Raw genomic sequence first — 21,451 nt, 5'->3', positions numbered from 1 at the left:
AGATGGATTGTTTATATTCAAAAGAAGCATAGAATAGTGGAATATAATTTAGGTTTTTAATTAATTGGTTTTTCTTTTTATATATCTCACTTATTTATGTAAAATTTATATACCTTGTGGAGTTAGAGATATTATTAATTGTTTACTTATATTTGAATATTATCCTGGGATTAGGTTTGGGAAGTCTCGGGGGGTGGGGGGGTGGGGGATGTGGGTTTTATATTATATTGTGTTATATTTGTGATGTTTTTTCTTTGTGATGAAAACAATAAAAATTTATATTGAAAAAAAAAAGAAAAGAAAGTCATGTTCATTTTTAAATAAGGACATCATAATGCTTCTATTGTAGAAAACAATAGCCAAAATTCCAGTTAAATAGCAACAGCATATAGTCCTCAATTAACTGCCCTGTTTAACAACCATTTGAATTTATGACAGCACTGAAAACAATATCCCTGTGCCATGGTTTTCTAAAAGGGAGACAACAGCATTAGATACAATGTATACAAGTAGTTCTGGACTTATGACCACTCATTTAGTGACTGTTCAAAGTTACAAGGGCACTGACAAAAGTGACCTACGACCGTTTTTCACACTTAGGGACATTGCAGCATCCCCATGGTCATTTGATCAAAATTCGGGTGCTTGGTAACTGGCATGTATGTATGACAGTTGCATTGTTCCAGGGACATGTGATCATTTTTTGTGACTTTCTGACCAGCAAACTCAATGGGGAAGCCAGATTCATTTAACAACTATGTTACTAACTTAACAACTACAGTAAATTCACTTAACAACTGTGGCAAGAAAGATCAAAAAATGGGGCAAAACTCACTTAATTGTCTTGTTGAGCCGTGGAGGCGCAGTGGTTAGAATGCAGTACTGCAGGCTACTTCTGCTGACTGCTGGCTGCCTGCAGTTTGGCAGTTCGATTCACACTGGCTCAAGGTTGACTCAGCCTTCCATCTTTCTGAGATCGGTAAAGTGAGGACCCAGATTGTTGGGGGCAATATGCTGACTCTGTAAACCCACTTAGAGAGGACTGTAAAGCACTGTGAAGCAGTATATAAGTCTAAGTGCTATTACTATTGCTATTGTTTCGCAATGGAAAGTTGGGCTCAATTGTGGTCGTATGTTGAGGCCTACCTGTATCTACAATGTACAGCTGTACATTATACATTCCTGCACAATGTACAGGAAACAAAATATAGCTGAAATGCTTCACAGTGCAAATTTTTAGTGTGCAGGTAACATGCTTAAGATTTTTAAAAAAAATTAATTTGTTTTAATATTTACTGTAAGACTCTCTTTCATCACTGGGCCTGCTCACCTTAATTATTTACTAAGATAATAAATCTATTTTAGGAGTCCAAAAATATTTGTTGATACTGTCTCCTTCTTTCAACCAGGATTACAGAAAGCAAGACCAAAAGAAGGAAAACACTTTTTCCCTTTTTGCTTCAATAAAACAAGAGTACCTTAAACAAGTCAATTTTCACTCATTAAACAACTTGTTAGCAAACACAGATCACCAGCTGGACCTAACCATGACCCACCTTTATTGCCAGTGAATCCAATAAGTAATCTGCTTTCCCTACAGCATCCCTAACTAAACTTGAAGTCCCTAAAGACTGGATCCTATACCCTCCCCTCGGCTGTCCTCAAAAACTGATACAGGAAGATTCCTTACCCAGAAAGATAATACTCCTGTGACTCTGGGCACACAGAAACAAGGGAGCATGTGCTTCTCAGTGCCTAATACTACGGAGACATCCACACTAGCCTCATTTCACCATTACTGTATAAATATCCAGGGCACACAAGACAATTCTACACCTCCCTGCTGCTTTAAGATGTCAACCGTGCTACAACATGCAATGTTGCTATTTGATACCAACATGGTACAACATGCAATGTTGCTAAGTTTATTATTCATTTATTAGATTTGCCTGCTGCCCATATCATCTAAAGTTCTGCACAGCAGTACTCAAAATTCATCAAATGATGTGACCTGTGGCCAAAATTAGACTTAATGAGCATCTAGGTCGATATACAGGCAGTCCCCAACTTATGATCGCAACTGAACCCAAAATTTATGTTGTTAAGTGAGAAATTTGTTAAGTGAGTTTTACCCCATTTTACAGCTTTTCTTGCCACAGTTGCTAAGTGAATCACTGCAGTTGTTAAATTAGTAACACAATTGTTAAGTGAATCTGGTTTCCCCATTGACTTTGCTTGTCAGAAGACTGCAAAAGGTGATCACATGATCCCAGGACACTGCAATGGTCATAAATGTGAATCAGTTGTCAAACATCTGAATGTAAATCACATGACTATGGGGATGTTTCAACAGTATGAAGTATGAGTCATACTTCATAAGTATGAAAAATGGTCATAAGTCACTTTTTTCAGTGTCATTGTAACTTTGAAAGGTTACTAAACAAACTGTTGTAAGTCAAGGATTACCTGTATTAATGCTATCTCTAATTTGATATAGTCTCTCACATATTAATCTTTTATGTTCTCTAATGCTCAGGTCTCTTTTTTTAGATTTGTATAGACTTTTACACTTTTTTTTAATATTGTCTATCTTTCAACGTTTTAAAGCTTCTGATGCATCTTCTATTTTAATTGAGTGTACCCTACCCTATTTATGCTGGTCTATGACTAATAAAGATTTGATTAGTAGTCAATTTGAAATAGCAATAGCTCTTAGACTTATATACCACTCCATAGTGCTTTAATGAATCCAAAATATCAACTGAGAACTGAGTTGTTTTCTTCTATGATACATTTATTTACTTTCTTGACTATTGCTGATATTTTCAGAAGTCTTCTCAATTCAACATTTTTGAAAAATGTTGGTGGGCTGTATAAGGCTGCTTTATATAGACGCATCATGGCATCCGAGTAACTTTTCCAAGGCTTTCATTGCTACCACATCAAATGCAAAATTTACAGCTTATTTCTGCTGCTTTCTTTACTGTCAGCTAAATCAAGGCAGAAGCTAACTACAACTTCAATATTTTCACTGCCAATTCTAAAACTGGTTACTCTGTTGTCATTATCTTGATCTTATTTTCAACCTAAGTCACATTTTTGTCACTATGTTCTCTGAATTTCACTTTCAGCTATCAGAGTAGCATCATCATCACAGCACATCAATGATGTTTCCTCCATCAGTTTTAAAACCATTCTCGTCTTCTTTCAACACAGCTTCCCTCAATATGTATTCAAGTATATAGTAGTTGAATGAGTGAACAGCCTTATTTGACTCCTCTGCCAACCTAAAGTCAGTATTTTTGCCATATCTTATACAGACTATGGCTTATTTGGATTTATTTTGCTTTCTCAGTTATTCAACATACATCAGCAAGATCTCATATCTTGAACATTTAGCATTGCTCTTTTCATGTAAAGTTCTAATGTGTTGGATTACTCTAACAAATATTTGCTAGCATGTGGAATTAAGGATACTGTATGAGTTTACACATTCAGTAAGTCTTCCTTTGGCATTGATATATGGATTGACTTCTTTGAATTTATTGGTCATGCTAGTGTTCTCTAGATTTCCTGATACTGTTTAGTTAGAAATTTTACTGATTGTCCTTCTGCCTCTTCTATATTTATGAAGACATTCATAAATTTCTATTACTTTCCAATTTGGTAATGACTGAGGTACTGTTTTAGGTTCCTTTTTTGTACTAGATATTATCGTAATGAAGGTACCCTCACAATGTTTTCTTTACTGTACCAAAAGTTAATTTACACTTTCCATCTTTGTTTGGCTTTCTTGGAATCAGTAATCTTTATTGAAATACTTCAGAATGCTGTTTCAAGGTTTGTTGATCTTTTGGAAGACCTTCCTTGTGTTTTTGCGGTGGCATGGAGCCATGGTGGCCCAGTGGTTAAAATGCAGTACTGCAGGCTACTTCTGCTGACTGCTGGCTACCAACAGATTGGCAGTTCGATTCTCACCGGCTCAAAGTTGACTCAGCCTTCTATCCCTCTGAGGTCAGTAAAACAATGACCCAGATTGTTGGGGGCAATATGCTGACTCTGTAAACAACTTAGAGAGGGCTGTAAAACACTGTGAAGCAGTATATGTCTAAGTGCTATTGCTATTTCCATCTACAATGTCTTTATAGATGTCATTGTAATACTACTTCTGAAATTCTTGTTAAGTTCCTTCCTGAAAGCTTTGTCTTTGGCTTCTCTTCCTTTCTTGGCAATTTCTGCCATCTGTTCTTATATCCACTTTGCTTTCTTGATCTTTGGCAGTCTCTTTTTTCATTAATCCATAACAATTATTTGATATCATTTCATACTTCCCCTGGTTACTTATCAATGAAATTCAGGACTCAAAATAAATCCTGATGCTTTGAGAATTGTAAATATATATTGAAGCTCATATTGTGGAAATTGATTGGCTTTCTTCTACTTTAACTTAACTTGAATCTTGCACGACTTTATAATCTGCTCCATAGTTGGCCTCTTTGCTTTATGATTCATCTCTTCAAACTCCTTTTACCAATAGTATAGTCCACGGTCGGCAACCTGCAGCTCCGAAGCTGCATGCGGTTCTTTGAGCCATCCCCTGCGGCTCCGGAGCCTCCTCCACCATTTGTAGAGAGAGACAAGGAGAGAGAGAGAGAGGCACTTGCGCTTCCCCTCTCTCTCTCTTTCTCATCCGGACTTGACCCATCACAGGGCTCCTGATTGGCCCTTTGCTCGGGTACCCCACCCCCTGGAAGAAGGGCAGCCAGGAAGTCCCTTTCCCAGGCTGGCCCTGTCCGAGGCGTACGTGGCTGGGGAGCCGCGCGGGGAAGCCCCGGGATCCCCGCTGGAGCCTCTGCTGAGCAGGCCAGCCCTCCCACAAGCCACAAACCTGAGGGAGAACAGCCCCTGCGATGCCCAGCCGGCACGACCGTTGGTCAAGCAGCACCGGAGACGGAGGGTCAGTGGCAGGAGGAGAGGGAAAGGGCTCCGAGTCCGTGGAGCGCTGCTGCGAAGCAGCTGCAGAGCAGGTGGCGTGCCCCCCGGCTTACCTGTACCAGGTGGCAGTTCCGGCTGGGGCATCACTCCCTGGGCCGTCCCCGGACCACTCCCTGAGCGGCCGAGCCAGCCATGCGTCTGCCCGGGCCAGACGACTGTCCCTGCTGGGCCAGTGGCCGGCGGGACATCACTCCCTGAGCCGTCCCCAGGCCACTCCCTGAGCAGCCGAGCCTGACATGCATCTGCCCGGGCCGGGCTGGGCAGCAGTCCCGGCTGGGCCGGTGGCCAGCGGCAGCATCAATCCCTTGGCCGTCTCCGGGCCTCTCCCTCAGCAGCCAAGCCGGCCATGCATCTCTCTGGGTCAGGCCGGACGGCAGTCCCAGCTGGGGCGGCGGCCTGCAGGAGCATCGCTCCCTGGGCCATCCCCGAGCAGGTGAGCCAGCCACGTGTCTCCCTGGGCCGGGTCGGGCGGCAGTCCCGGCTGGGGCAGTGGCCGCATCGCTCCCTGGGCAGCTGAGCCAGCCCCGTGTCTCCCCGGGCCAGGCGGCAGTCCCAGCTAGGGCGGTGGCCAGCAGGGGCATCGCTCCCTGGGCCGTCCCCGGGCAGCCGAGCCAGCCACGTGTCTCCCCAGGCCGGTCCGTGGTGCCCTGGGCGCCTTCTGCTGCCTCCTCCCCCTCCCACGCTTGGCCTTCCCGGGACCTCCGCCCATTTTCCCACGCCTGGAGCAGGAGAGGAAGCGCTACTTTCCAGGCATCAGAAGGGGCTTCCCCCTCACAGTCCCGTCTACCAGGGCGGGGGCGGTCCTCTGGACCAGGACCTGGGCTGTGCAAATCGCAGCGCACCTCCTTTCCCGCTGCCCAGCCTGGCCCAGCTCACCCTCCTGTAGGTTGGCCGGCCAGCCGGGGTGGCCAAGCAGCCCTGGCGAGGGAGCCATTCCCACCCCGTGGCCGGCTGGCCAGGAATCCCATCCAGCTTGGCGGGGAGCTCGGGGGCCACCTAATCGCTGCAGGGGTGTCCACCTCAGCCTCCTCCTGGTGGGCCTGCTAATTGTGGACTCCCGCCCAGCTTCCTCCATGAGTCAGGCGCCCGGGACTCTGTGGAGCCGCCCCTAATTGCACCCCGCGAGGGCCCGACCGAGCCCCGGCCTGACCTTCGAAATGCCACTTGCCCGAATTCTTTCTGAACTGTAAGCTGCCCAGAGTCACTGAAAGGGGCAACCAGAGATCTTGAGGGGAGAGGAAAGAGAGAAAGAGAACGCGGAAAGAGAGAGAGAGAGAGAGAGAGGAAAGAGAGAGGAAAGAAAGAGAGAGAGAGAGGAAAGAGAGAGGAAAGAAAGAGAGAGAGAGAGGAAAGAGAGAGAGAGAGGAAATAGAAAGAGAGGAAAGAGAGAAAGAGGGAGAGAAAAGAGAGAGAGAAAGAGAGAGAAGAAAGACAGAGAGAGGGAGAGGAAAGAGAGAAAGAGAGAGGGAGAGGTAAGAGAGAGGGAGAGGAGAGAGGGGGGAGAGGAAAGAGAGAGAGGGAAAGAAAGGGAGAGGAAAAAGAGAGAGGAAAGAGAAAGAGGAAAGAAAGAGAGAGGAAAGAGAAAGAAAGAGAGGAAAGAGAGAAAGGGAGAGAAAAGAGAGAAAGAGAGAGAAGAAAGACAGAGAGAGGGAGAGGAAAGAGAGAGAGAGAGAGAGGAGAGAGGGACGCTTTTGACATCTAAAATGAAGATAACACTGCATAAATCCTTTTTTACCTTTATTTTATGTGTGTTTTTGTGTGTGTGTGTGTGTAAAATAAAATAATAAAATAAAATAAAATAAAGGTAAAAAAGGATATATGCAGTGTTATCTTCATTTTAGATATCAAAAGGGTTTTGCAGCTCCCAGTATTTTGTTTTCGGTGGGAAACGGGTCCAAGTGGCTCTTTGAGTGTTTTGGGTTGCCTACCCCTGGTATATGTAAACAGCATCTTCTGCTTTAAACATAAAGAAAAAAAGTATTTTACAACAGAATTAATTCCATATCCTTTGAGAATGAATCACTGTATCATCATTAGTAAAACTGGTAACTGATTATCCACTTTTCTAACTTTAAACTATTCATCACAGGCTTTCTACAGTAAAAACAACTGGTGTAAGTAAAGTTGAATTATGAAGCCCATCATTTAAATATTTTCAAATTAATATAGTGATGTTTCTTCAATTAATCCTATTAAACAAGAGTACCCATTCTGCAAAATATAAAAAAGAGGTATTTCTGAAACCAAATAAACTGACCAATAATACATTGTAAAACTGAATTTCTGTAAAACATCATCACTCCAAATAACTTGCACTGGGCATCCTTATAAATGGCTACAATTAGAACATGTACTCATTTAAATAAACAAGATCATTATAACTTTAAAACAATATTTGATTTCATGCTTGAAAGAGAAATATGTCTAGTAAGGAATGTATTTCATTACTTCATTCTGAATAGTAAGTTTACTTTAAAACACATTTTCAGCACATATTTACTTTAAAAAGTAGCATGGAGGAAAGAAAGATACGTAGCTTTAATTAGAAACTCACTGAATTGCTGACAAGAACAATTTCTTTCCAGATTTCTCTGTCACACACTCTCTCTTCGTGTGTGTGCGCGCACATTCATGTGTGTGTGAGAGGGAGAAACACTAGGGCTATGTTCCAAATCAGGTGGTGTCAAAACACGGTGAAACTATTTGGGGCAGATTTTTATTTACAAAAAAGATAGTATGTCTCAATTAAAAAAATATTAAATGGCTCCAATTTATCAGCAATGCAGGTGGGATTTTTTTTTTTTTACAAAACATGTGTCTGAACATGTAAAATGCTTTGAATTCAGAGATTAACAGTTTTGTCCTCTGCTAAGAAGTGACCTATGATCATATTGCAATATCTCAGCCTTTTTGAAAGGTTGGGTAAAGAGGGCAAGCTTCTGATTGGGTAATGTAGGAGCTGATTGGCAAGGTATAAAGGATCTTCGTCAAATAGTATTCACAGATGATTACTGGAGGTTTTAGGAAACCTGCTATAATCAAAAGAGATAATTTTCTGAATAAGATTTCTCTAACAGGTCTGGCCAGACTCTGAAATGACTGCAATCCTACATAGGACCAAATCAAAGTAGACCTTGAAAGAAGAATGCAGTATCTAATTTCCTCCTCAAACAAACTGCTTTGTTATTGCTCTAATTTTTCATTGAGCCATGAACTAGTATGTCTGCACAGTAGCATTATCGAGAATTCTAGTCTTGCGGCTCAGATTGGACAAGTTCTAGATAACTGGCTGCTGAGAAGACAGATGATTAAAATGGGGAATATCTCTGTGGCAATAGCTGGATCTCAACCACTTTAAAAACAGAATTTAAAAAAACAAGCCCTAAAAAATTTAATACTATAGAAGGAATTGTCCCTGCTTAATTTCTTCAGAAATCATATTTTAAGGCAGGAAACAATCCAGTAAATCTATGTGGAGTCAATACAGGACATTTAATTATTATTACAAAATATTACTAGAGGCCTGTATCTGCCCTTTGAACAAATCAGGCTGTGAGATTGAATTTGGGTCAGACCAGAGATTTACTCTTCCGAGCTCACATAACAGCCGAAAGCACATATTTCAGTAGAGAGAAGTTCCCTGAAGATGGGCTCCAGCATGAGTCCAAAAGCTCGGAAGAGTAAATCTCTGGTCCCGGTGACCGACCCAAATTCAATCTCGCATCATTATCCTGGGACACGTATATTTGCCTTCAAATCAGGTTGTCTCTGCACAGTGCTAAGAACTACATTAGACTATCATTCATTTTATCTGAAAAGATCAATTATTAATATTTATTATTTTGTTCTTACTTATACCTCATACTAACCCTATTTGAAAACACAAGATTCAGAAGCACAGTAAACAAATAAAAAAGAGATAATCCATTTATTGGCCATATTTTCATTCTGCAAAGAATGAGTAAGTCAGCATTTTTTGGTTTGGTCTTAGTTGCAGTAAAGGTAGACATCTTTTTCAGGCATTATACAAAATGATGCAGGTGCCACAAACACTTTTTTAATAATTAATTGAACTTTCACAAGAATGTAAGATCCCTCCTGTAAAATTAATAGCTTGAATTATACATCTCTCTAAGCCATCAATGTCCAACTTTTAGCTTGCCTGGGCTGCACTGGGTGAAAAGGAATCATCTTGGGCTCCATATAAAGTATATAATTAATGCATATACAGTAAATCACATAATAATGTTAAAAGTTTATAATCTTATGGGGCTCACATTACTAGCTTTCCAGGACCACATGTAGTCCATGCTCCAAACCAAATCAAACAACCATATTTAGCGATAGTATTGTATATAACACAAGCCCAAATGTAAATGAGCTGGCCAGTGAGAAAATTTCTTTTGTGATGTCCAACAACTGTCTGTGCAATAGCTGTTTTTATCAGCTAAGTCTGTAGTTTCTGTATTTCACTTCATCTTGATCACATTGTTTCAGAAGCCTCAAATACCACAGAGACTTACCTCCAAATCTCATCCCTTCATGAAATACAATGATGTGGACTGCAGTGCACAAAGGTGTTAAGGATGCAGTTAAGACAACTGCTTATAATACAACAGACTAATATGACTATAGCTCTAGAAAACTATTTTTGTGTAAAGTTTGACAGCCATGCATGTTTGTTCACAGTTTTTGAGGGAAACTAATGCAGAGTCTTTTTGCATCTGCTACTTTAATTCTTAATTCAAAATGCTGGCTTTGATCTTTGAAAAACAGAACAAACCCCATCCATCTTAAGAAATAATTATCTGGTGTACAATAGGTGGCTGAATGCGCTTTTGTGGTCATTTAGCATGTTGTTATGCTTTTCTGATATTGTTCAGTTGCCTTATAGATCCTTTTCAACAGAAACACAAGTTACAAATATTTAGTTAAGACTGCCTAAACATGTGTTATAATTTTTAGTCCAAATGAACAAACAATAAAAAGAGGAAAAGAAGGAATATGTCCATCCTACTAAAGCGGATGTGACTGAATCCCTATTTATTAAAGTTTAGGAAGCTAGCAAAATAAAGCAAGAGGTATTAATGCCACCAGAATCAACTCTTAGTAGCATGATGGATTGCCTCTTGTGTTATTTTTGACCTCAGCTGATTATTTATTTTACTGCAGTGTTATTGAAAGAAAACATTTTCCACTCCTCAGGTGCCAAAATAACCTGGCCAACTTTTAATGTTATATTCACTGGGGAAACCTGAAGGAAAGTTGTTATTTGTTATTGCTCTATTTTTTCTAAAACTTCCACTATTTTTTCTCTTTATTTTTTAATTAAATAACATACAATCAAGAACAACTTCTCCACAAAAATATTCTTTTTCATAGATAAAATGCAGATAGTTATAAAAAAATTCTAGATTTTCAGTACAGAATTTGGCACTGTTTCATAAGACGTTTTTGTTTTTAGGCTTAATTTCTCATCCCTCCTAATACAGATAATACTAAATGATCTCACATTTAGACAAAGTCACATTTGACTGACAAGGGGCCCATTTCCCAGGCTTCAATCATTTCGCTGGCTGTCTTCGTACCTGCTCGGTCAACAGTCTTGTATCTGCTCAGGCAACAAGGCAATGCTTTAATTGTAAAAGAATAAAGAATAAGTTTAAATCTATAGTCCAGTGGTGGCGAACCTATGGCACGCGTGCCAGAGGCGGCACTCAGAGCCCTCTCTGTTGGCACATGAGCCACTGCCACCAGCAGCAGGTGCATCAGGCCACCACTGCCGCCCGGAGCAGGAGCCCCGCCCAGCACAAAGGAGCGGCCGACTAGCAAGCTCGAGTAGAGGTGGTGGAGCAGAGGTCACCAACCATTGTTAATTGGTGACTGGAAGAAAAGGAAGGGGGAAGCATTATGCATGCATGCGTGCATGGGGCATGAGCATGCACGTGTTGCGTGATACTCACTAGCCCTGCCCCATTCTTGCATGGTGCAGCACCTTGTATCTGCACCCCACGGCATGGCCGTTTTTGTGCCTTGCAGCACGGTAGCCCATTTTTGCGCCCCCGGTTTTTGTGTGCCAGAGGCAGCACTCAGAGGCACCTCCCTGCCCCTCCATGAGGGCACCACAATGCTGATGCGGCCCTGGCACTTTGCGATAAATAAGTGGGTTTTGGGTTGCGGTTTGGGCACTCGGTCTCTAAAAGGTTCGCCATCACTGCTATAGTCCTAGAATTAAAGTCTTAATTTTCAATAAGCTTTCTCAAATATCGTGCTAATTGACATATAAAATGTATTTAGTGTTACCATGAGAATATATGGCTTTTACCTTTGCTCTTAGTGATATCTTTATTCACAATAGTAGGGATATAATAAAATAAGCAGTTCAAAGTCAATTACTGTTTTTTTTTGTTATAATTTTATAATCAAATTGTTTAATAGAAACAAGCAAACAAATAATCACACATACTAATGAGTTCCTGAATTATATTTTTAAAAAGTCTATCAAATTGACAACAATAATAGAAATAATGTAGCAGTTCATGCCAATATACTGCTAATTATAACTGCTACATACCTGAAAACTGAATTATTTATTATTTTATTTATTAAATTTGTATGCCATTCATCTCTCTACCAAGCAACTAATTAGAAAAAAATATTCATATGAACATTAAAATACTTTTAAAAACATTGACGAAAATGACAGATATCAGTAGATATTAGTTGTGCATACATCAAGAATGTATTAATAAAGCTCCCCAATATGCTTGTATTTTTTCCAGTCACCTAAAAGTTAAGGTATATACCAACTAGTCTCTATTTAGAAAATGTTAATTCATATGTCCTTATATCACATATCATTGGATTTTAACAGAAAATAGGTAATTTTATAGAACTAATTATGTTGTCAAAAACAACCAATAGCAGGTTATTTTAATTCACAAGGTGGAATTTTCCAAAGTGGCTGTGAAGAAATGTTTTTTTAACACACTTTAATGTATGTACTGTGATCCTGCTTCCCATATAATACATACAGGAAAAGTTGTGCACAAAATATACAACATAATGTACTTTAAAATTCTATGTTGTCTATATACAGAACAAGCAATATCTAGAAGAATCTACTGAAGCTTCTAGAGTAGTTGGCGGCCCGGAGGGAAAGGGAGGGGCAGGCACAGGGCCACATGCACATGCGTGACACAAACGGGATGGTACGAGCGTGAACACGACACAAATGGGGGCAGTGCTAGCACCTGCGCGACACTCAGGGCAGCGCTAGCGCAAGTGGGGGACGTGCGCACACACATGCATGTGCACTAGCCAGCCATTCACGCAGCCCAGTGGCCAAGAGGCCACGGCCTGGTAATGGGCCGTGGCCCACAGATTGGGGACCCCTGTTCTAAAGTATCTAGTTAAATCCATGTGTTCTTACGTGTAAATGAAGATATTTGATTGTTTAGTCTACTTGCTAAAACATATTGCACAACATGAATCGCTTCCAAGAAATTGTAATTAAAGTTCTACACAGAATATTTTAGCTTGTAAATATTTCAATCAATATTTTGAAGTATATTAATATATTTATATACTTCAAATGTAAGTTATTATAAATATAATGAAAAAGTACATATAAACAAATATGCTTAATATGTGTAACTGCCAAGCAAGTTCATCATCCTTTATGTATCCAAAATTTACAGACTTATCCAACACATCCATCATTCATACTACAAGATGCTCTATAAGCAGTCTTCAGTTTTCATCCATTCACTTAGCAACTATTCAAAGTTACAGTAGTGCAGAAAAAATGGACATACAACTGATCCTTGAAGTTCTGACAATCACAATACCCACACAATCATGTGATCACAATCTGGGCACTCAGCTCATGATTTTGACATTGCAAGGAGCTGCAATACATGTTTGCCATTTGCAACCTTCCCCGCGGGCTTCCCACAAAGTAATTGGAAAACCTGGCAGGGAAAGTCATCAATTATTACAGTAAATTTCTCTCACCCATAGCACACATACCTGCCCATGCACAGCCTCTGCAGTTCTTCCCTAGCCCTCTCCCATTCTCCCTCTACTTGTCTGTGGCTTGTGCTGGCCTCCCTAGTGGCACCTTTGTGTTCATTACCTGGGACATCCATTGTAACCTGAAAATTATCTGAAATCAAAATCTCTCTTCTGTTTTCTATATATCTTTGTGTTCAAGATCAAAGTCCACATTTTAGTTTATCAATGCACCTATGCTTGCCTTTTCAAACCTTTACTTTCTATTGTATACATTCCCATTCACGTCATTCAGTTCTCCAATTCTATCTCCCTCAACTATATTAAAGCCTCTGATCTCATTATATAAAAAGGCTACTCCTCCCCATTAGAGGCTATATTCAAAAGGGTATCTTATACTCTTTCCATATTTCAGCGGTTTTGTTCCAAATTGTCCTGCACACTTATCTCAAACCCGTAATAACTCCAATTTTTCAGACCTCAAAGGCCACATCTAGGACTGCATCAGGGCACAGGCACATATCTGTCCATGCACACATAACCTTCTGTCCCTCTTTGCTCAGAGATTTTGTTCTAAATCTGTTACAATTTTCAACAATGAAATAATGCTCCATAACAACCCACTAAACAACAAGTTTGATAATCTGAACAAGTGGAGCCCAGGGTCCAATATTCCATATTTAGTCAAACCATAAACAAATGCAGTGGTGTTGTGGCTCCAGAAACATTAGTAGGAAATAGATTATCAAAACCCTTTTTAATTTGGGATTAGGTTTGTATTTGGCACAGAAAAGCCAAGGTTACCCATTAGATAGTTGTCTAGAGCAAACTATGACTCTACTGATACCATTAGGTATATCAGTGGCCTTTGTTGCCATTGACAGTGGTATCTTTTTGGAGTAGCTGAGTAAACTGGGAGTAGTATTTTTGTTTCTACCCTTATTTATTTGGGTGCTAACAGGGATAATACCTAACATCTGCCTGGCCTCCTGAATGTTGAGCTGCATTTTGCAAAGTTCTGTCCTGTTTCTTAAGTTATTTAATAGCTCTATATTCTTCTTTAAGGAACAGATTCATAGTCTGGGGGTCCTCCTTCTTCCAGTGCTGATACTGAATAAAAGTTCCCCTTACTGTCTCTAGCTTTAACTGATTAACCACCTATTCCTCCATACTTGCTTTCCAAGCCCAATTTAAAGGGCTCAGGGTGTATTACAGGGCTCATATTTCGAATAAATTGTTACTGAATGTGAAATTGGCCCTATCTAGGACAGGAGTGCATTTAACGCCTCCTTTTACATAAACCTTTCTCCAAGTTTGAAGAATTAGACAATTTTAGAACTACTTCAAAATTTTAAAACAGATATTATCTATGCTTGCAAGATCTATTGGACTAGGCCAGTGGTTCTCAACCTGTGCGTCGGGACCCCATTTGGGGTCGATCGACCATTTCACGGGGGTTGCCAAGCAAGGCTGTCCACCATTTTTTTTCCCTTTTCCGGCGGGTGCCTTACCTCCCTTGAGCTGGGCCAGCTGGTGGTCGGCCTGCTCCGTCTCTGCCGCTTGCCAGCTACGCCTCGGCCGGCGCAGGGGGCGGAACCACGCATGCGCGGCGCTCTCGGGCAGGGAAAGTCCTCGACTTACGACCGGTTGGGTAGTCCTCGACGTACGACCGGTTTAGTCCTCGACTTACGACCGGTTGGGGGTCGCGGCATTAAAAAGGTTGAGAACCACTGGACTAGGCATAATATGGCATTCTAAATACCAATTCAAATGAATGGGAGAAGAGAACTAATGAACAAACAGGACAACAAAAATTGTTTTACCTAATTCAGACTGGAAAAACCAGTTAGCAGTAAGCAAGAGAAAGTCAATATGTTCAAATTATTCATGATCCGTAGATATTAAGACATAATGTAGCTAGCTATCTTCTAATTGCTATGTCAATATTTTCATTATAATGAGGAAACAAAGCTCTGATATATCAGATATGCTGAAAAATATACAAAAGAAGAATTGTGAAGTCATATATTCAAAGAAACCATGCCTTCTATCTTTCAAACTCAAGTTAAATCATATGTCAGAATAAATAACTAGGCAAAAAATGGCTTTTGGAGGATGGGCAGAAGCTACTGAACATTATGAGTTATCCAAGGGCAAAAAAAAAATTGGAGAAATAAGATGAACTTTGATTATGCCTATTTTCTCAACAGATTTCCTTACACTAAAGATTCAGATAAATATTATTTTGCCCAAGATTGTTGCAAGTTCCTGGACAGCTGCTCTTATCAGATGCTAGCATGAATATTATAAAAAAACTCAAGACTGTTTTCATCAACAGCATCCTTCTAAAATTCTCATCAAGTAGCTGTGAAATAATTAGACAGTTGTGAAATAAAGTATTGGGTGATTTCAGATGTTACATTCCAGAAAAAAGGACAGCAGTATTGTTTTACATTATTGGAATACTAAAGAGCAAGAATTGTGAATACCATTTTTTCCCAAGTTTTCTGCTTTTCCATTTAAAGAGACTCATGTTATTGTCACATGTTTACAACTTTTGGCAGCATTTTAAATTAATGCCAGAATACATGTAAGTTTTTTAAAAAGACAGTTGTATTAGCTAACAAAAATGTTATTTTCTCATTTTTCAAGCCACTGCATACAGTAGTATTATAGAAGAAAAAAACTATGTTGAACACTATATACCTGAACTTTTTTGTTACAATATTGGTTATAACATGTCTATCGTCTTGTTGTATTTAACAGAGACCAATATCTTTAAAGCAATTTAAAAATTCAGTGACTTTTTAAAAAAGTATTAATACAGAACACAGTATACAGACTTTGATCATATGTTTAGGATATTTTTCTTTTAGGCCTTTCCTAACACTTTATCTTCAGACACATCATATACAAAACTAAGGTCATGGGTTATTCAACAGTTAGCTATTCTAATCCATAATAAATTTTAATTTCATTAGAAGTTATATGCACTTAAAAAAGACCTATAGACTACCATGATTTTTTTTTAGTTTACCCAAACTCCACAGATCTACAGTCACTGTTGCAAGCCTGTAAAACCTGCAAGCAGATCAAGAATAAGGCTGTTCCGGATTCAAGCAGTTTAAGTAACTTCATATAAACAGAATAAAAACCAAGGCTATCTTCTTTCATGGAAAACAACGGCACCATCTTTACAGGGATGCTAAGTCCAGTTCGATCCATTTAGGTGGATTCGACTGCAATTCTCAAGCCACATTGACCCAACCACAGAAATGAAGGAAGCACTCTGTGGTTTTAGCGCCTCAAACAGTTTCATTCCAGCGGCCTCTCGCTTCCCGCGAAGCAATTTGTAGGCAGCCACCCTCATGCACCATCGAGGCAGCCCAGACTCCTCAGGTGCAGCCGAAGGGAGAGGCGTGGCTCTCCTCCCGGGCTGGGCCGCCCCTTCCTCCCCAGCGCCGGCCCTCTTGACCCAGCGCCGACTCACCTCGGTGGCCGGGATGTTCACGACACCTGTCGAGCGTCTTTTCTCCCTCAGCTTCCTTTTCTCGATCTGCCCTTTTCCCTTCCGGGCGCTGGGGCCGGAGGAGCCTTTGCCCTTGGGAGCCACTTTCTCCTCCTCGGGAGAAGCTGGCGCCGCGCTGGTTCTGCTCCCCGGGGGCTCCGCGCCTCCTGCTCTGGTTCCGGCTGTCGGCTGGGGTTCCTTCGGAGTGTTTCTGGCCAGAGGAACGCAATTCATGCCGCCGCTGCCATTGTTGTTAAGTTCGGCGGCGGTGGCGGTGCTGCCGCCACTGCCGCTGGTGGCAATATTGGTGGCTACTTTGCCGTCAGTCACCCCGGCCGGCGGTGCTTGTTTGGCCCGCATCTTCTCCCGCTTAGCCTTCCATTCCTCCAAGAAATCGGTCGTGGCGGCGCCGCTGCCCCGATAGCCCCCGGTGGCCATGTTTCAGGGAAGCTGCCGATTCCTTTGCGCCCTCCCAACGAGCCCCGACGTGGCTGCTGACCTTCCGAGGTTTACTAACCGAGCGGACTGGCAAAAGTTGCTGGCCGACCAAGAAGAGGCACCGAGCGGGGTGGGGAGGACTCCACGCAACCCTCTACAAGAAACAAAAGGGAGCGAGTGAGGCGACCGCGCTGTCTCCAGGGAGGTGCTCCTCCAGATCCCCAGGGCAGCCCCCCGATTGGGTCTCCCACAGCCCCTCGGGCTCCGCTCCGCTTCTCCTTTGGCCCGCCCCCATCTCCGTTTACCAGCAAATCTGGACTCTCTCGGCTACTCAAATCCCAGCTAACTTTATGCGCTGGAATGGCTGTAGTTTTCACACACTCTCTACGCGCGAATCTTGCCAATTCTTTTCTTTCTCACGCGCGAAAAGCTCCTATGCAAGCTGCTCTTGCCGGACCTCTCCGCTTTCCTCCCAAACCAATGTGGACGGAGGATGGGAAGCCTCGGAGACAGGCAGATACCCTGTCTTAATCTAATTTTGCTGGACACGCGTGTTTCTCGCCTTTCCACGGGCTACATAGCTCCCCCACCGAGCAGTTTCCTTTCTCCAACTCCCGGCGTCGACGAAGTTTTGCATTCGTAGCACCCTAACCAGCGCCGTTAAGCGCCGGAGCAGGCTCGAGCTTACCCTCTGATGCTGCCTAGTAAGAAGACTGCGGAGGCTGCGGCTTCCCCAGGTGAGTTGCCTGGTTGCGGCGCGGAACTCCCGAAGCGGGTCCCGGAAGACTTAGCAGCGCTCCCGAAACTTTCCGACTGTCTCCCATAGGGCGGAGGGTAATCAGACGAAAGGAGCCGAGGCGGGAGCGGAAACTGCCGAGGTGGCCCTGACAATGGATAAAGGGGCGTGGAGAAGCCTCCCTAACCCTGAGTGCCTGGAGAAGTAACTCCCTCCGAGCCGACTTGTAAGCTGAGCGCAGCAGCGCCTGTTTGTTTTCACGACGCCCGGGATGCCTCCCATGACCGCCCGGGTGACAGACAGTTAATACCTGCGTTCTTCTAGGATAGCATAATTTCTTCCGCCTGAAGTAAGACCAGTCCAGAGGAAATAGATATCAGGCGTACAAATATTAGCATTGCATTATTAACACGAGTACTGTACAAAGTCTGTTCTATGAAACTGAGATCTACTTCTCCCTCCATTTGCAACTTTAACATTTCAGTGTTAACTTTTGGGGCAGGATTCTATGTGAGCTAAAGTTATTGAAATTACACTTTCAATACAGCAGTTCACAGTTGGGGAATCCAAGCTCGTTTTACATCACTTTCCTAATTATGTTTAAATAATGAAACTTTAATAACAGCAAAATCTACCTGCATAACTAATTGTCACAGATAATTTATGAATATTTATTTTATTGGAGATTGATGAATAAAGGGCATATTTACAATATTATACTTTTGAAACAATATATTCTTCTGTATAGGCACATGTCATTAGATTTAGAAATGTTATAGTGAAATTAAAATGGATAATTGAGTACTTGCTAGGGGGAAAAATCCAGCCAGATTTCAGCTTTAAGGACCTGTTTAGTGCTGATGATTGTCTTATGAATAACAAGCAAATAAGTATCTGATCGATTAAAATTGAAATTTTATTTGTAGGAGTCTTCTCTTCTGATTAATGATAATGTATCATTTGTTTCACAGGTGTGCTGTAACTTTCTCCTATCTCAAATATTACGTGGGAATTGATGCTGAAATGATTTTATAGACATTTATTAGAGTAAGATTGAAAATCTTATGGTCATTGCATATCCCTCCTTGCTTGATTCTGTGCTGACTCAAGAATCTTTTTTTCAGCGAGTTTTGATTAGGAAACACCACAATGTTCTTTCCTCCTATTTTTCCCACATTAGCCTTCTTGTAAGGTGGGTCGGGATGAGTGAAAGTACCTTAGTTATGACTATTCAAAGTTCAGCAACTGTTCAAAGTTACAGTGATGTGAATGAGCGGGGACTTATGATTCCATTGCAACACTCCATGGTTACGTGATTGCAATCTAGGTGCTCAGCACTTCAAGTGCTTTTTTGCAATTATGATGTTGCAGCAAGTCATGTCACATGATCCCAATTTCCAATGTTCCCTGCTGACTTCTCAAAAAGGAAAGTCAATGAGGAAGCCAGCAGATGGTCATAACTTGCTTCTGGTTTTTTTGCATCTGTGTTTCATAGCGCCTGTCCATTGCACCTCCACCTGCCATTGGCACCCATACTCCTAGTGCCTGCCTGTGGTACACTCCATAGCACCTGTCCACTGTGCTCACTCTCTCATAGTGCTCATCTGAAGCCCTCACCTACCAACCTGCTTGCTTGGGACTCCTGCATCTTCGTGCATAGATCTGGGAGTTATGATGGCAACTCGGGCTCTTTATGACTGCATCACTTAGTGACAGAAATTCTGGTTTCAATTGCTGTCATAACCCAAAGACTACCAGTTTTTATCCCTAAGGGAAAATGAGAATTTATGTTTTCCTAGTTTCTGATCCAGCATCCTAACTAGTGCACCAAAGGCAAGCAATTTATTTGGCCAATCTCAGTCCTAGAGGAGATCAACCCTGACTGCTCTTTAGAAGGCCAGATCCTGAAGTTGAAACTCAAGTATTTTGGCCACCTAATGAGAAGGAAGGACTCACTGGAGAAGAGCCTAATGCTGGGAAAGATTGAGGACAATAGAAGAATGGGACGACAGAGAATGAGGTGGCTGGATGGAGTCACTGAAGCAGTAGGCGTGAGCTTAAATGGACTTCAGAAGATGGTAGAGGACAGGAAGGCCTGGAGGAACATTGTCCATGGGGTCGCGATGGGTCAGACACGACTTTGCAACTAACAACAACAACAAGTACAAATAGCATAAGAAAAGTATTTCATTCCTGTTTTCCTTTCCTATTCATAAAATGAGTATTGTGTTATTGCAGTATAGTCTTACATATAACTTCAGAAATCTGTTCTTTGAGTTCACATATTACAGAAGTTAAAGTCCAACAATACAGTACATAGTACAGCCATGGCTTGATAGATATTAATAAAGCAAGAAGTCAATAAGAAAATACCTAGCAGTTTCCAAAAAGAGGGATTGATTATTAAGCATAATAATAGTGAATATAAATACAGTCTAATGAAAATGCAGTATTAAGCACTTCATTTCCTACTTATGACTTGAAGAATAAACCACTAACTCTCTTCCTTTGATGATCATCAGACTTAAAATTACTTCTTAAGCATCAATAGTGTTGAGGTGGCAATAATACATATTCATAGTTTTTTATGATATATTTTTAAAGTATGTTCTAAGATATTTTCATATTCAATATTTTCTTGATAGTATTTTCATAGAGAACAGGGATGCAAAATGTGCGGCTACTTTTTGCAGTTTGGGAAGATTTAAGGGGCAAAATTGAGTCTTCAGCATCCTGGATATTGGAGCAGATGAAGCCCAGATACATGTTCTTCCTTGCCCCTTAAAATTAGGCTACAGTCTAATTACACAGTCCAATTAGCCTCACATGTATCCTCCCCTTTCAGAAGCAGCTAAAAACAACTTTTCCAGAGAATATTTGGAGGCTGCTTACCAGATGCTAATAAGCTTTTGTATTTTTTAATTTTATCATTATGTGCTGTTTTGTAACAAAATGTCAGCTGCCAAGGATCTGCTTATGATTGTGGCACGATGTAAATAAACTCTTCAAAGATATCAGCAGTAATTTGAATATAAAATTAAAATTATAATCTCATGTACATCCTTTTTTTTTAAACCAGTAAACAGGAATTGGATCAGATTTCATGATTCTTTCTTATATCTGAGCTCCATCATTATATCTGCATCCATCATTGTAGATCTTTCCCAACAGTAAAAAACGGCATATTTTAAATTCCAAAAACAGTCACTGACCCCATGGTCTGTTATTGATTAACTCAAGTTCTGTTGTGGTGAGATTGGTGAAGTGCCCATTGCTAAAATGCTGACTTAAGATGTTTGCATTTCAATAGTGGTATCTCTTAATGGGAGCTTTTGGGGATAACTTTTAAATAAATGTAAATATAGGTTTTCATGCTCTTTTCACCCACTTCTTGGAATAGTGGAATATATTTCCACTAGCTCTTATTATATGTTTCCAATTATAATAAGAAAACATTTGCCCATCTCAGGGGGAAACTCATTCCAGAAGAAAGACGCCACTACAGAGAAGGTGCACTTCCTGGGTCTTGAAAGATGTCACCGTTTAATCAAGGAGACTTAGTCTGCCAGATCATACCAAATAGGCAGAAACCACAGAAGACAATAATAAATAAATGGACCCTGCAAGCACCTTGAATCTTACCCAAATGCACAGTAGCAACCATAGGTGTATTCTGGCAAGTCCATAACTCCACATACTGCCGCATTCTGGATTAGCTGAATTTTCCAAGTGGTCTTCAAAGACAGCAATGTGCAGAGTGG

General features: G+C 41.2%; 1 protein-coding gene across 1 annotated transcript in view; it reads right to left on the bottom strand.

Annotated features, from left to right (window-relative positions):
- PAWR (pro-apoptotic WT1 regulator) overlaps positions 1-17,038 on the bottom strand; it is a 45,144-nt gene extending 28,106 nt beyond the window's left edge. Inside the window, exon 1 of the mRNA XM_015812043.1 lies at positions 16,499-17,038. Coding sequence (XP_015667529.1) covers positions 16,499-16,954 — 456 coding nt within the window. The 5' untranslated portion in view covers positions 16,955-17,038. The remainder of the gene's footprint in view (positions 1-16,498) is intronic.
- Positions 17,039-21,451: the final 4,413 nt, after the last annotated feature.

The sequence above is a fragment of the Protobothrops mucrosquamatus genome, unplaced genomic scaffold (genome assembly GCF_001527695.2).
Source record: "Protobothrops mucrosquamatus isolate PMUCROS unplaced genomic scaffold, P.Mucros_1.0 scaffold63, whole genome shotgun sequence".
In the NCBI taxonomy this organism is placed as follows: Eukaryota; Metazoa; Chordata; class Lepidosauria; order Squamata; family Viperidae; genus Protobothrops; species Protobothrops mucrosquamatus.
The sequence above is the reverse complement of the archived record's forward strand: the minus strand, read 5'-3'. Positions and strand labels throughout refer to the sequence as shown.